We start from the raw sequence: 17,922 nt of genomic DNA on the forward strand, positions 1-17,922 counted from the left end.
ATTTTTATCTATTCGTCGTGTAATTCAGATAATTCGTTCTCCACATCCGTAATGAACGATGTTCTGATTCGGAACAAGTTGTTGAAAAAAAGACATACAATAATTATTGGTTGTATAGTGATTTAATTCTGTTTTAAACAATAAATAATAAATTGGCTTGAGAATCTCTCCTCTCATCTTGTGAAAATGATTGATCCGTAAGGTTGTCGTAAGAATCTGAATGCTCCATTCTCTGAATGAAACATGCTGGGCACACAAGTTGGTTTATATAATCACGTAATGACGTAATGGGAGATTACAAAACAATGGATTTTCCAAGGGTTGTTCCAGATTGGAAATGACTTGATTTGGTCGAGGCAGCTTGGGAAAGACGTGGGCGATACGTTCTCAAGCAGTCTGACTAATTTTAACACGAAAATGAAAATTATTTAAATGATTTTGATAAAACCTACGTTTAAAAGCTTGTTAGTGTTCTGATTTAAAATATATCCATGAGGCCTTGTCTTTCACAGAATACTTCCTCTTTTTTCGCAGCACAAGTGTGTTCTGAAAACACTTCCTCATTTTCATGGCACGAACTGAAAACACTGAAAACAAAACTCTCCCATTCACTCTTTGAGTGGAATGAAGTGCTTTAATCAGTCAGTCTCAATTTAACATTTCTTCAATGGGGCAGAGATCAGTATCCTATTTTGACCTGATGGGCCTCGAGTCAGAGAGTCAGAGGGGTGGTGGGGGGGGAATCATTCTCCTCCTTTGACCTGATGGGTCTTGAGTCAGGTTTCCCCATTCATTTGTATGTTAGGGGGAGGAATCCGTCTCCTGTTTTGGGCTTTTTTGGGGTTGACTCAGAGTTCCCCCTTTTCCCCATTCATTTGCATGGATGCCTTAGAAACCCCATTTATCATATATATATATATATATATATATATATATATATATATATATATATATATATATATATATATATATATATATATATATATATATATATATATATATATATATGTTTGCATGGATATATATATATATATATGATAAATGGGGTTTCTAAGGCATCCATGCAAATGAATGAATGAATGAACAAATGTATGTATGTATATATATGTATGTATATATATATATATATATATATATATATATATGTATATATATATATATGTATGTATATATATGTATATATATATATATATATATATATATATATATATATATATATATATATATATATATATATATATATATATATATATATATATATATATATATATATATATATATATTATATATATATATATATATATATATATATATATAATATATATATGTATATATATATATATATATATATATATATATATATATATATATATATATATATATATATTCATTTCTTCATTCATTTGCATGGATGCCTTAGAAACCCCATTTATCATATATATATATATATATATATATATATATATATATATATATATATATATATATATATATATATATATATATATATATATATATATATACACACACAAACAGGAGACTCGGCGTAAGTCGGCAGCGTGTAACTCGTCACTTCGCCTAAGTCAGCAGCGTCAAAAAGTCCCGAATTTATCTAATGTTAAATCCCTTTGAATAAAGTCTGTAAGTCGTCATCTCTTAGTCGTCACTTCGTCAAAGTCGTCAGATGTTGTCCATTCCCGCGTCATGGAAACTCAAGTAAATTACCACGCCTAACTCGTCACACGGAACTTCTACCTTGTGAGAAGCCCGATTTCATGGAATCGTGATGCGCGCTCATTGGTTTACACCGCCAGTGATCGGCTATTTATCACTGTGCTGCATTCAGCTCAGTCAGCGCGCCGTCCCACATGCATCTGAAGAAGTAGACAGGCTGCGCAATGCAGTCTCTGGCGAAGGAGTAAAGAATCGATCAAGCTTAGTGTTGAAGTCCGATCATGGTTTTATATTGGCTTGTTTTGTACATCACCGCACTCACTTTCACATAGGTATTGAGTGGTAGTCATCACGATGACTGTGTGTCATGTAATTTGTCGATGGTATATGAGTTTTCATTCCATATGAAAACTCATTCCACATTCATTCCAATGAATGAATTCTAACAGCCATTCATTCCACATTTGTCAATGGTCATATACCATCACTGATGGTATATGAGTTGTCTTCCAGTTGTTCATTATCTTTACTTTTGATAAAGTGATTCATGAATTCCATCTTTGCTTGATCACTTTCCAACTCACCAATGAACTTTTGGATTACATTATACAGTACCTTTTCATTTATACAGTACAGTACCTTTTCATTACATACATTATACAGTACCTTTTCATTACATACAAAAAAAATGCCCCAAGGATTGCGTTTCCCTTTTGGTATAATAGCCGGCTTCGAGATTGTTGCCCCCTCTCACACGTATGTGTGCAGGCCACGCGCGACTTCATCCTTCACCCCACAGTCATCATGAATGTTCGCATACGCGTAAGTCGTCACACCTCTAAGTCGTCACTTTTTTCTCGGTCCCGATGGTGACGACTTACGCCTAGTCTACTGCATATATATATATATATATATATATATATATATATATATATATATATATATATATATATATATATATGTGTGTGTTTGTGTATATGTATGTGTATATGTTTGTGTACCGTTGGCTGCTCGTACCTTGACTTGCTGAGAGGGGAGCCTCACATTGTTTTGTAAAACCCATTGAACACAACCTCGCCTCCCAGTCCTCGGCTTCCACGAACGTTCGACACGCAATGGTGGCTTCACCACCGTCCACCTTCCTCAAACACGCATGGAGGGGAGGGCGGCTTTCTCCTGGCATGGCCGAAACCCTGCCCAGGAAGGGTGTGCCTGTAGGATCCTGGCCAATTAGAGGCGAACAGCGAGGTGTGCTTCCCAAGGCCCTCCCCACTGAGGGAGGTCCATAAATTCCAGAGACTCTCTGAGGCGTTGTTGGTGGGTTGCACGAGAGTTCTGAGAGGTTCTTAGGGGTTTTTGCTGTTACGAAGGGGTGGTTTTCAAGGAGCGATTCCGAAGAGTGATCACAGGAGGTCTACGTTGCTGTACGAAGGGGTTTTTGCTGTCACGGGGATTGAGCAGAGGGCCATTGAGGCGGCGAGCGTGTCTCTGCTGGCTCTCTACAAGGGAGGACAGAGCGACCCTGACCCCCCCCCCCTCCATGGACACAGATTATTCGCCTCCCGAACTCTGCCATGAGCTTCGAGTCCCCCACATGCGACTGGGGATCAGTCCAACGACCTTTGTCTGGTGCCGCATCGTGGAGCATGCCCTCCCTCCGACTGTCAGGTACCCACCGAACTCTGACCCCCAGCTTGTCTCTCTCCACGGCTGCGAGGGTCCAATAAAGACTCTGGGTTTTCTTTTCATTTGTGTGTGTCTGCGTGTGGGCCCATCTTTAAGTCGAACTGAATAAGTGTTTTTGGATCATCGTAAATACTTCCTGCATATTCGCGTTCAGTCTCGCTTCTCTTGTCTTTTATTTTCTGTAAATATATTATTAGAAATGTTCCCAGCTCGTTTTCGTCCTTTACTTCGTCTAACATGGTCTGGGTCTGAGTTCAGACGGAGTTTCATCCCCGGTAATCGGTACATCATAGCCGGAACGTCCTGGGCAGGCCCACTCGACTGCATCCGAGCAGGAGTTGGTCGGTGGAAGTTGATACTCTACCGTAGCTGGTAGAGTGATCCGGTTCGGCCAGACGTTCCGAGGGTGTGAATCCCCCGGTAGCCAAGACTGCAGGGTTGCTTAGGTATATTGGATCTGGACAATTAACCCTTCGCCACGCGGTCGAGATATTGGCGTTTCACGGTCGATGAATCGACCCGCCGGCTTTGGAGTGACCCGGAGCGACAGCCTATAAAATCCCGGGAGTATGGTGGGAGACTGCGTAAACTTCCCCACCTAACGGTCGTCCTCGCCACTGACCCCTGGCCCCCAACAATATGTAAGTACGTGTGTGTGTGTGTGTGTGTGTGTGTGTGTGTGTGTGTGTGTGTGTGTGTGTGTGTACGTGTACGTATCTATGTATTTTTGTGTATATGTGCACGTATCATGTGTATTATTCTGTCAAAGTAGGAATCCTTTTGAAGGACATGGAAGGAGCACACAAAATTATATGCAGTAATATTTCTTGAAGAAATAGAAAAATATATAAAAGCACATGGACAGATCACATAAACAACAACATACTACAACTCGATATGTGCGATCACAGATTGATCGTCAAGGGTACGCCTCCCCTGTCAGGGTGGCTTGCCCTTGCCCCTGCCCCGTGATCCAATGATAGCCATATTTTTAGCTCACCTGTAACGTAGTTCTGTCCGTCCTTCCTGTAGTCCGTCCGTCTGTCCACAAACACTTGCAACTTCTTCTGTTTTAGTGGTTGTTCAGTGGGGTGGGGTTCACCCCAAAATATGTATTTCTTTTCTTGTCTGAAACTACACACACAATTTTGATCAAACTTGACCACAACCTTCATCACCCGGTATGTACCAAAGTTTGTCCACGGCATAAAAAACAAACAAACAAACAAAAAAAATGAGGCGTTTCCCTTCCAAAATTTTTATTTACTTTCTTCTCCATTACATATTTTGTGGCTCATCCATGCCTCCCAGTGGTTGCCCGATTATCTTATCCACCCTCTACCAGGTGAGTACCCAGGGATGTTGCCCCTATTTTTTTTATGCCGCCGCTGAGAAAGTCCCCAAAGGAATTATGTTTTGGGGTTGTCTATCCGTCTCTACATACGTACGTCTGTCCATGCTAATTTTCTTTGTTTTCTCTGCAACTGCTTAACTGATGACACAAAATTTTCACCATGGGTACGATTACTTACGTAGAATGTTTGAATGATAATTATGATGCCATAGGTCATTTGCTGTGGCAGCCATGTTAGAAAAAAGGATAGACTTTGGACAGCTGTGTCTCTGAAACCATTCCATGGAAAAAATTGAAACCACATTTTGCAGTACTCCCCATGGGAAACAAGTGTGATTTTTTTTGATGATGTCATCGGTGGCTTCATTATGACATCGTCATTGCAGACATCAAATGCTTTATCCGATCAGTATGAAAATTTTTGAGTCATCTTGGGCTAAATTGTACGGCGGAAAAAATTGATGGCGTCATCTTTCACGTGGCTCGTCAGCCATTTATTGTTTTTTTAACATGAAAACCTTCAAAAATATTCTCCAAATCGGCTGAACAGATTGAGGCAAAACTTTACAGGTCTGATTGACTTTCCATGAGCAACAAAAAGTTCTCCACCGATAATGTCATAGGTCACATGGTTTGGCTGCTATGATTTTTTTTGAAGAATAAACCTTTGAAAAATCATCTTCTCCAGAACAGCTTGACAGATCGAGGGGAAACGTCACCCACATGTTCCCCAAGCCTTGAGGATACCAGGGTGTTCATGAATAATTATTTGGTCATATGATCTGGCAGCCATATTGGATTGAATGAGAATCTACTAAAAAAATTCTCTTGAACTGCTTCATCAATTAACGTGATATGTCGCAATTATAATCTTGTATTCATGCAGAATATGTTGTAAATTTCAACCTGATATGACGCATGGTCTGGCAGCCAGAATTATTTTATATTTTGAATCTGGGTTGAGTGATTTATATCAAACTTGGGACAAGTATGTATAATGATGGAATATAATGTGGGTGGAGGTATATCTGGAAATGTCGTGATATCGAAGAGTGCCCTTGTTTAATCAGGTCCTCTTTATCTATTATTAGGACTTGTATGAAGATCTGATCACATTTTAGGTCAAATTTATGCAGAACTACAATAAGTTCTAAAGGGTTCACAAACGTTTTCTCACCACAGTATCTTGTGGCTTGATACATTTACTTATGGTTTTGTTTGTTTCATGAAAACTTCTCATCTTGCGAAGAAAATTATTTTTGCCAGTGTGCAGGTGGTGCATTACTCCTTGAGATGTGACCATGTACACGAAGAGAAGAAGAATAACCTGTTTTTGCTCCAGCTATCATTGTTAGCTCTGAAGCTGGGGAGCTTACTGTTGGAAACAACAAGTAAAAAGACATAAAATGTCACAGCCCCTGTTGTTTTAGTATTTTGCTGTCCAGAGTTAAAGAGCTAACCCATATTTTATGTACACTAAAATGGCCACCAGTCGGCCATTTTTGATCCGATCTCAAAATAAAGTGAGGCGCAAGTGTATGCCATCGTGTACTGTGCTTGTGCCAAGTTTGATCCAAATCGGACTGTGCATGTCTCAGAAATGGTGGGTGACCCATGTAAGTAAGAAAATGACCACCAGTCGGCCATCTTGGATGTGATCTCGGGAAAAAAAATGATGTGCCTCTGTAAGCCATCATTCTTTATCTGTGTTCCAAGGTGAAACAAAATCGGTAAATGCATGTCTGAGAAATGCTTGAGGACGTGTTCAACATCGGAGTTTTTTATAACTAAAATGGCCACCAGTCAGCCATCCTGGATCTGAACGTGAAAAAAAAAATTACGTGTATATTTACGCTATCATTCATTAATTATTATCTGTATGCCAAGTTTAAACAATAAAGGTAAATGCTTGTCCGAGAAATGGTTGAGGACGTGTTCAACATCGGGTTTTTTTTACAACTAAAATGGCCACTAGTCAGCCATCTTGGATCTACTGTCAGAAAAAGAATGAAGTGCATATGTAAGCCATCATTCATTAAATGGTGCCAAGTGTGAACAACACCAGTAAATGCATGTCCAAGAAATGGTTAAGGACATGTTCAACATCGGGTTTTTAAAAACAAAAAATGGCTGCCAGTCGGCCATCTTGGAGCAGAACTTGGGGGGGGGCGTGAATATGTAAACCATCATGTGTTACCTTTTTTCCAAGTACGAATATAATTGGTCCCTATATAGTCAAGTATCTACGGAGGGTATCCGTGCACCCCCCCCCCCCCAGGACTCTACCAAACCAACTTTTTTTAGCTTCCTCTTATGGTCCTATTACACATTTGAGATGTTAACAAAAAAAATTCCCGGCACTCTGGCGATATTCAAGATGGCGTCCAAAATGGCCGCCAAAATGGGTAAAATCATAGAATATGGTATATAACATCTCAAAAATGTGGCTAATTGGAAAAATAATCATTGGGATTTGATTCCTAATCATGAGTTACGAGTTTCTGATAATTGGGCTTTGTTGCAATTTTTTTTAAATCCAAGATGGCGTCCAAGATGGCTGCCAAAATATGCAAAATCATAGAAAATTATATATTACAGCCAAAAATTGTGACAAAATTGTAAATTATTCATTGGAATAATGTGCTTCTCATCATTAGTAACTAATACCTAGTGATTGAATTTTGTTGCGATGCTTAAATTCCAAGATGGCATCCAAAATGGCCACCACAATCGGCAATATCATAGAAAATTGTATATAACAGCCTGAAACTAATAATAAAATACAGTAAATTAATATTTGGATTCATTGTAAATATATGTTCCTGATTAATATAAACTAATCGGCCTATGTGGTGATTTATGTTTTGTTGCCATCCATAAAAATAAAAAATGGTTTTGAAAATGGTAATATCTTAGTAAATATCAAATGTCAGCTTCAAATAATCATTAATATAATAATAGAGGGACAGAACCATGGAATATACGTCTTGTAATTCTTATCAAGGATGTTTATTATTGTTATCGTACTTGGAATTGAAGATGGCGGACAATGTTAAAGCCAGAAAACACACACCCACACACACCCACACACACACACCCACACAAACACACCACTATACACACCCCGATGCACTTTGAATATTTACATACACTCAAGTATTATGTGTACTAATATTTTTATGTGTATTTTTTTCTCTTTCCAGCTTAGATTAGTTAGCTTAGCAAGACCATAGCTAATCAAGATCACAAGTCAAGATGTCAGACAAGCAAGAAATAGCTTAATGTAATTGTCAAAATAAATTTGTTGAAATGGAAAAGAAAATGCAAACGGGAACATTGTGTCATTCATATGTCTGGAATAAAGCATGAATCGTTCACATATTTTTCAGACTTGACGAATCCAAATGATAGATTGGCACTTCTCAAAAATATACGGGATCGTTGCTTCGCTGAACCACCAGGTTCTTCATATCGAATGACAGATATCTGTCAGGGCATTCCTGATGAGATCCAGGAGAACGAGGGCTGTCACCGAGGATGTTACCAAAGATTTACCCTGAACCTACATAGGTTAACAGCTAGTAAACCATCTAACGATCCTGAAGCTCCCAGACCATCTACCAGCCAATAAGGAAAGGTAAAGCACAAGAAAGCATCAGAAAATATCATTTTTGAACCTGATTGTATTTTCTGCAATACTGAAGGCCGAATCCATGTGAAAAAGGCAGTCATCAACACAAAGGAAGGCACCTCTTCATTTGAACGTGATGGATGGCAGAAAGTTCTGCAAGTAGCAGAAGAGAACAATCATGAGTGGCTCTTGAGGCGATCCGAGGATTTGATTTGTTTACAGCAGAGGCCCAATACCACCCAAAATGCAGAAAGCAGTATATAGCCAATTATCAGAAACTTGTAACTAACGATCAGGAACCAAATCCCAATGATTATTTTTTCCAATTTGCCACATTTTTGAGATGTTATATAGCATATTCTATGATTTTACCCATTTTGGCGGCCATTCTGGATACCGTCTTGAATATCACCAGAGTGCCGGGAATTTTTTTTGCTAACATCTCAAATGTGTAATAGGACCGTCTAAAAAGTTGGTTTGGTAGAGTTCTGGGGGGGGGGGTTCATGGATACCCTCCGTAGATACTCCCTAACATGTCAGAGAAATGGTTGCGTATGCAAAGACGCACGGACACGAAAATGAAGACCAAATCCATAAACCCCCGTTTTGGACAAAGTCCAACGGGGGCTAAAAATGCCAATCAAATGTCTGCAGGTAGAGGATTCATTTGTTTAATTTGTATGTTTCTGTAAGACTTCTCTATGTGGAAGTCTCTGCATTTGTCATTTGAGTGTGTTTATTTTGCCTTTTCCTCTGTCAGTTTAATTTGCCTTTTCCTCTGTCAGTTTAATTATGCAAGAATGCTTCGTGATTAATTGTTTTTATGAATGTGAAATCGAAGGTTAAATTTTGTATTGAACTGCCTCCTATGATGGCAGAGATTAGTAAATTTAGACATGATTTGCAAGTCACTAACACTTACAAACAAACAGAAGTGGCCATACACGGACAGAAGTCAGACAGTTGGAAACTGCTAAAATTTTTGATACATCTCCATAAGAACTTTCCTTGAAATTTATTCAGATGTAGTTAATTTGTTAAACCTCACAAGGAGAAAGAAAGCCAAGAATCACAAAATCATAACCTTGTCTTTTTATTTTTATTTTTAATATCTCCAAAAATAAAATCCTTTGATATACACACAATGCTTCCCTTTTTATTCTTATTTACAGGGTCTAAGGCTCATGGAGAGGCTGAAACACAAATTGCATATACACACACATGCATAGGTTGGAGGAAAAGAGGTAGAATGCGGTTGAGATGGGAGGATTGTGTGAGGAGGGATATCTGTCAGGTGTTGGGGTGTTTCGTCCTCAAGGTAGGGCAGAAGCTTGGTGCCATCAGACTTCATCCCTTATAAATTGAAGGAAGACAACACACACACACACAGACACACACACACACACACACACACACACACACACACACACGCACACACACACAGACACACACACACACACACACACACACACACACACACACACGCACACACACGCACGCACGCACGCACGCACACATGCACACGCGCGCGATATAACACTGGATTTGACTTCACACTACCAGCACAATCACTGAGATTGTTGGAAGTGACTTCACTTCCCAAACCACTCTGTTTTTCACCAAACATAATGATTGCTCGTATCACAATGTACTACCTACATCATAATATATAACATCGTCTTTCTCTGTGCATTTAGCAGTGCAATGAAGGGGGAATTTATTCCTCCCCATAGATACCATACTCGTGTTTGGTTGTGCTCTATCCTCTAAATGCTAAGCATCAAGCAATGGAGCAGTAAGGTACCATTTTAGTCTTTGGTATGACTCGGCTTGGTTTGAATCAAACTGCCAACCTCTCAGACTCTGAGCGGATGCTCTAACTATTACGCCACAATACGTATTCTAATTTATCATAACGTAGTCATCGCAAGCTCTCAAGCTCGTGCATCTCAAACACAAACATCATCTCAAAAAATGATTGCTCATAAAAAGCTCAACATCTTGAAGATTATTTTATATGTGCAATATAACAGTATTCACAAAAACAGAAACTTCACAAAATTCTTGAGTGCTATCTCAATAACAGTTACTAATGAAAAGATAACTGAAACTTATTCAGTTTTGTATGTATAAAAAATATACTGTAAATCTTTAAACATGCATGAATATCACAAAGTGTGAAACTTGGCAAAAAATACCTTTGCAAAATGTCATAAATTGCTCTTGTATCAGTCATTAATTTGATCACCCTTTATCATCTAAACAGTATATATATATATATATATATATATATATATATATATATATATATATATATATATATATATATATATATATATATATATATATATATATATATATCGAAATTTGTTCAGCAAGTCAGCTTTATTTTTATCCAACTTAAATGTAATCCCATCGAAACTGTTTCCTGGTCACAAAGTTGAAATGTTACAAATTCATAGGTTGTGGCGATATCTCGCTCGTCAATGTATGATTGACCTTTCTTTTATTTTCCTTTTTGCCTTGTCCGGCTTGACACATCCACTAATGCAATTGGAACGTGCTCTTTGAATGCCTTCCTTTCCACTTTGCCTCCAGCATGCACACTAGTTTTCTGAAATTGCACATTGGCAAATGAAGAAAGGGTTACTACCACAAGTCTTTTTCATCCTCAAAAAGATGAAAAACCTCAAGTAGTGCTACCCAAGGGCAGTCTCTTCACTAGCTCAAACATGATTAGAGGATTCTTCTACACAGCGACATTGCCATTGTTTTTCGATGGAATATCGATGAGAAAGAAGATGGGAATGCAATGCTCGCATTAGCTGGAACCTTGGAAAGAAGGACATTAGCTGTTTTTTTTTTCTTTCCTGAAATATATACAGTACTTTAAATCTTTCTTATCTTTAATTAACACTTCAATTGAAGTACACTGCTTGCAGGGTTTCTGTTCATGCAAATGATATGTGTGTTGGCTTTGTGAATGTTGGCAGAATGTCAGGAAAAAGTATCACAATGCACACTTCAGTTTAGCTCAAATGCATAAAAGGTGCTGTCAGACTTAGTTCTGGTCCTTTTCCCCCCTTTATTTGGAAACCAGGCCTTTTACCGGAGTGAAGTCATGAAATTTGGGGAGCGAGGAAGAAAGTAAAAAGTGGAATAATTGAAGGAAAATCTTACCATCGTGAAAAATGGAGAGCTAATTAAATAAGGCCCTGGGGCGTAGAATTGTCACATTTGAAACTGCAGCATTTAGCACAAAAGCTGCTTCAAAAAGTGTTTTCGTTTGGCCTTTCAACAAGTACTCTGCTGATTTGGTCATGTGTTGGAGAACACATGGGCAGACATTTGTCCGAGCATTCAACTGTAAACTTAGCATGTGGGTTTGTCTCCATTTCCTGTAAACCACAGTCAGTTCCACCATTAAAATTATGATTTTCATGGAAGTGTGATGACAAAAGATTATAATTACATTTATGGAATCCCACTAGTGATCCTGTAAACTTTACTTTAGATCCTGTGGTTAGCTTCTTTCTTGACACAAATTATATTGTATATTTGCAGAAAGTCCTGCAACTGCATTCTTTCCCCTTATTCCTTTGATTTTTCCCTGTGTTATATTGAGGATCACGGACTATTTAAAATTCTTGAGGGTTTGCAGCTTTATTATATCGGAATATATAGCATTTGAGCCAGAAGCATTTGTGCATTTTTCTTGCTTCGTGGAATGATGTCCTAATCATGTAAATACATATTTCTGTCCTGACAGCTGGAGCTATTTCAGGATCGCCTGGTTCTGGATCCACTGAGAGATCTAGCAGTGGTCTGGATCTTGTGTCATTTGCTGCTGCACGTGGAATGGAGCCACGACACCAACGTTCTTGTTCAGTTTCAAGTGCTGATCAGTGGACTGACATCAGTGGTAAGAGCAATGATGTCAACGTGGATGAAACCAATGCTTGTTTAGTTACTGTCTAGCTTCTACATATCTACCAACATGTGCAAAAATTGCACAACTTGTGTGCAAATCTTTGCTTAAAGGGAAATGCAACAGAATGGTTAAACTTGCCTTTCAATACCTGCAAACTTTTGTGATTATTATTTAAGCTTTTCACGAAAAGTGGAATGTAGAAGTTGGTTGTGGCTTTACTGCACGGTGCCATGTCTAGTTATTGAGGCTGCCACGACAGTGAGACTTGATGAGAATGTGACATAACTTCACCAGGACCAAGCTTACAAGATGCCTGAGTGTCATGCATTTGGTTGCATGAATGAGCTCGGATAAAACAGAGGAAAAGAGCTTCTTGCAAATACCAATGATGCCACATATATGTTCCCATGCTTTCAGGATTGCTATGGAAGGTCCACATTCATACAAGAACAATCTTTCCCTGTCCTCATTTAGCTCCACAAAACTATCACTATAATGTTCCTCAGACCTTCATACAGGGTTCCTTTGCTTGAAATCAGCTTTACTTTATTCCAGTTCACATTAGTACAGTCAAATTCCAGCTCGAAGGAATATGGTCGAATTATATAAGAAAACTAGTGTATACCATATAGTATTCAATGGCAAGCATCAAAATGCAAGTGGTCGCTCAATAGCTTTCCGCTGAGATTTTTCTCCACAAGTGCTTCCAGTGTTGTCATGGAGGTAATCACAATTTGTGCCAATGTCTTTCTTTTCCCCCAAATATATTTTAAATTCCGAAACATATAAACAACTATAAAGAGCAATCAGACATTGCTTACCTTCGCCAGGACTTGTTTTGTGTGGGTCTTAGGGTTCTAAATGGTCTAAAGGGTCTGAGGGGTCTTGGATGGTCTTTGGGTTCTGAAGGGTCTTAGGGGTCTTAATGCGTTTTAGGGTTGTGAAAGGTCTTAAAGAGTCTAATGTAATTAATACACATACTCACGTTCTGTGTGAACAAACACAGACAAACACATGGACCCAAATGCAATACCCTCTCGTCTGGCAAGGGTAGCTACGGTGCATATTTGAGGAGAAAGTATATAACTAAACCAAATATGGTGCTATTTATGGTTTAGTTTCCCTTTGAATGTGTTTGTACTCCAATCACTGAAAAACATTCTGAAAAATTATAGTAAAATTAATTTATCATGTTGCGTATTTATGTGTTTGCCTTTGCTCATGCCCACATCCAGCTTTTATGTCAACCCTACTCTTTAGAATTATGTCAACCCTACTCACTGTTTGCATCTGGTTTATGATGCTATCACTGGAGAAGGTACATGCAGACAAATTTGGCTCAACAAGATATAGTGTCTGTTTTCTTGGCACTTGGGAATAGCCGTTTTTAACCTTATTTGTGTGCATACATAGCTTCTTCATGCTCGACACTGGCTACATGCCAGACCAAAGTAATTAATACCACTTGAGTGATATTTTCATGCTTGCTGGCTTTCATGCTTTCATGGCTTTATCACACTTGCATTTGTCCGTCATGTGATCCAACAAAGTCCAAAATCATGCAGTACTATTCTTCAAAAAAAATCACAACTGTGTCCAAAGGAAGCAGTGCAGTTTGGCATTTTTAATATAAAATAGGCAAAGCCTAGAAACAAACTAAACCCATTTAGAATGATCCTTTAGAATTTCCCTTTTGAATTACCCTTTAGAATAACCCTTGAGGCTTACCCTTTAGAATTATCCTTTAGAACCCTCTGGAATTACCCTTTAGTACCTTCTCGAATTACACATGAGAACCCTCTAGAATTACACATTAGAACTCTCCAGAATTACACATTAGAACTCTTTAGAATTAAATATGGTGGGTTAGAAAGGTTTTTCTTCCTCATTTTTGATGGACGTCGGATGGTTGAAGGATGGATGGGAGGACGGACGGATGGAAGGAAGGACATACCAAATATTGAAGCGGCTACACCCCTTTAACAAATGCACAAATTAATGTGGGCTTGGGCGAAGGAATCGATGACCCGGTTATAATCGATTTCCTCCATCACAACTGGGAATCGGACCCTAAATTTTACTGAGCCAATTATCCATCTATAACGGTTCCAAGTGTCCAGAGTCGCTTCCTACTATGCCTATCTAACTTCGTCCATTGAGAATCCGTTTGTTGTTTCAGCAAATTATATCAAAAGGTTTTCCTGTCATTCTTTACAAAGCAGACAAGTCCATTGTGAATAAAATTAGCAGACATGTACTCGCAAACTGTGTCGTTATTTGGCCTCTCCTTCCGGGATCTGACAGGCAGCATTTCGGCTATTATATCTGCACAGATTCCATCTTGAGGCTATTATATCCATACGATGAAGTATTGTGAAATTACAAAATCATCTTGAACCGCTTCATTGCATTTTTTTAAAACAGAAATTCCATATTATTAACAGCAAAGATATCACGGTAAATTTCTGAACAGCAAATAAAAAAGTCAGGAGCGATCAATGAGCAGTTTGTTGCCTTTTACACTACCTGGGTAAACTGGGTTCATCTTAAAATATCTAATTGAAAAATTTTAGAATTTTCCTGGAAGTTTGGATTAATTTGAAGCAACTTCTTTGGCATGATTTATATAACAAGCGGGCCCGTTGGTCCATTGGACCAAAGTTTCATTGGTCTTTGCGGCGGCCTTGTTGCATACTGCTTAAGCATGAGCTTGCCTTTCAACAAGTCCAGGTGTGTTTCGGCCAGGGCGGGTATTATACATTCGTTATAATTATTGCCAAATGATACTGCTATTATTATTGTTATTAATATTATTGGTATTAATTGGTATATGCTTTGTGACAAAATATACCGGGCGTAGTGGCGTGCGCCTGTAATCTGGCTACTCGGAGGCTTGGGTTGGAGGATCGCTTGAGGACGGGAGCCCCGTGCTGGGCCGCGCTATGAGAGGGTGTAGGGCAGCCCGGAATCATGGCGAACCCCAATCCTTATCCCTGTGTCGTAAGAGGCGACCAGGGTTGCGTCAGGAAGGGCATCCGGTGTAAAACCTATGCCAAATCAATATGCGGATCATAACCGATGATTCGCTGTGGCGACCCCTAATGGGAGCAGCCAAAAGACGAACAACAACAACATGCTTTGTGACAATGTTATCATTGTTTTTGTTATAACCTTCATCAGATGAGAGGGTATTGCATTTGGGTCTGTCTGTATGTTTGTTTGTTTGGCTGCACAGAATGTGAGTGTTCTTCTCTCCAACCGCATGGCTGATTGAGACGAAATTTTCACCATAGGAGTGACTACTCATGTGGAATGTTTTAATGATAATTATGACATCATAGGTCGCATTGTGTGGCAGTCATGTTGGGAAAACAGGAAAAACTTTGCATCTCTGTATCTCTGAAACCGCACCAAGGAAAAAAATTGAAACTTGGCATGTGGGAAGTAGTCCTCTTGGAGAGTATGTATGATTTTTTTTTTACCTCCACTATCAGAGGTGAAGGAGGTTATGTTTTCACCCCTCTCTGTCTGTTTATTACTTACGAAATCTAAAGATTTCGTAAGTATATTGATGCCTTCCGTTTCTGTTTGTTTGTTTGTTTGTTTGTTTGTTAGTTTGTTACTTCTGAAATCTAAAGATTTCGTAAGTATATTGATGACTTCCGTTTCTGTTTTTTTTTTTTTTTTTTGTATACCTTGGTCGAGGCTCGTATGAGAGCCAACACACAACTCACAGCAAGGAGGCATGAGACAAGAGGGGCGGGAGTGGAAGGGACAAAACAGTGGGGAACAGACACATTAGGTGAACTGTGGAAGGGAGAGGGATGGGGATGGGACGGGGAACATGGCAAAGAGAAGATGGACATTACAGGGACTTTCAGGAAGGAAAGCAGGAGAATTGAAGGAAGTGGGCTTGGGTGGATTATCGGGGGTAGAAAAGATCGAGGATTTGGTGATCGAGGGGGAAGATAAGAGGTGGTGGTGAACAGCTGTTTTGAAAGCCTGGAGGGAAGAATGGGAAAGAATAGAGTGAGGAAGTTTATTCCAAAGGCGGGAAAAAAGAGGAATGAAAGAGTGAAGATGAGCAGTGATTCGTGATTTTGGTAGTTTTACCAGAAGGGGGTTGTTGGCGGACCTTGAGCACCCTGTGGAAATGTGGTGGGGACAAATCGCAGAGAGAGCAGGGGGGGCAAGGCTGGAGAGGAGTCGGTAGAAGACAGAAAGACCACCGACCAACCTGCGGTGATTGAGTGAGAGGCCCAAAGACTCAGCTTCATTGCGGGAGATGCCGATGATCTTAAATGCCCTGGTTTCGACAGCGTGAAGCCGAGAAAGGTGGGAGGCAGGAGCACCAGCCCAGAGGGGAGAGCAGTACTCCATCAGGCTACGGACAAAAGCTTTGTAAGTGGTCAGGAGCTCAAGAGGGCCGAGGAAAGACTGCACGACGGAGGATTCCCAGTCGGTGACTGGCTTTTGAGGCGAGGTTGGAAATGTGACTTTCCCAGGAAAGGTCATGGCAGATAGTGAGACCCAGAAGCTTGAAAGAAAAGACTTCTTCCAGAGGATTGTTGAGAAAGTGGATGGGGGGGGTTTTTTAAACGGTCCTTTCGAAGAGACATAGTGAGAGTGTGAGATTTGTCTGGATTGAAAGACATGTTCCACGTGTTGGACCAGTTTGTGATTTTATCCAGATCTGCAGTGAGCGAACAAGCTGCTGCTTGCCGGTCTGAGGGATGACAGATGGTACGGCAGAGGGTGGAGTCGTCGGCAAAGAGAAATAGAGGATTTTCCAGAGAGTCCGAGAGATCATTGATGAAAACCAGAAAAAGAACAGGGCCCAGAACGCTACCTTGAGGAACTCCAGCCTGCACAGGAAGAGGGGATGAAAGAACTCCATTTAGGGCCACACGTTGACTGCGACAGGAGAGGAAGTCTGTGAGCCATGAGTGGAGATGGCCTTGAATACCATGGGAAGAGAGTTTGGTGAGTAGGGCAGGGTGCCAGACTGTGTCAAAAGCACGTGATATGTCCATGGATACGGCTCGGATTTCCTGTCTGGCATTGAGGACCTCCATCCATTGATGGGAGAGCAGAAGCAGCATATCCAGGGTAGAGTGACCTGGTCTGAAACCAAATTGATGATTGGAAATCAAGCCATGGGAGAAGAGGAAGGATTTCATGTCTGACCGATGATGGATTCCATCACCTTGCTGATGATTGGGAGAAGGTTGATTGGTCTGTAGTTGCAGGGATCTGTTTTTACACCTTTTTTATGCTGGGCAGTGATGTTAGCAGATTTCCAAGCAGATGGCAGATGACCTTGGGCAAATGAGAGGGTGAATAGAACAGAGAGAGGGTGAGCAAGAGCAGAAGAGCAGGCTTTGAGGACACGTGGGCTGATGCCGTCTGGACCGGTTGCAGAATCTGACTCGAGGTTTGAAAGCAAGCTCTCCACCTTGTAAGGAGAAAAGGATACAGAGTCCAGGGACAGTTGGGTGTGACTGGGTAAAGTGGGTAGAGATAGTGATGGGTTTAGGACACAAGATTTAGCTGCAAACACCGAGTTTAGACATTCAGCTTTATCACGTGTGGAATCAGCAGTGCGCCATTTCAGGTAAGGGAGGGGATGGAGGGGGAACATACACC

The 17,922-nt window shown here is 40.0% G+C and overlaps 1 protein-coding gene across 8 annotated transcripts in view; it reads left to right on the top strand.

The window, feature by feature from the left end:
* LOC147029991 (arf-GAP with GTPase, ANK repeat and PH domain-containing protein 1-like) overlaps positions 1-17,922 on the top strand; it is a 459,947-nt gene that overhangs the window by 241,511 nt on the left and 200,514 nt on the right. For all 8 annotated transcript variants that reach the window (XM_085873585.1, XM_085873584.1, XM_085873587.1 and 5 more), the window contains one exon: positions 12,115-12,267. In XM_085873585.1, coding sequence (XP_085729711.1) covers positions 12,115-12,267 — 153 coding nt within the window. The remainder of the gene's footprint in view (positions 1-12,114; positions 12,268-17,922) is intronic.

The sequence above is a fragment of the Eptatretus burgeri genome, chromosome 3 (genome assembly GCF_056783735.1).
Source record: "Eptatretus burgeri isolate ZD-2024b chromosome 3, Ebu_testis_v1, whole genome shotgun sequence".
In the NCBI taxonomy this organism is placed as follows: domain Eukaryota; kingdom Metazoa; phylum Chordata; class Myxini; order Myxiniformes; family Myxinidae; genus Eptatretus; species Eptatretus burgeri.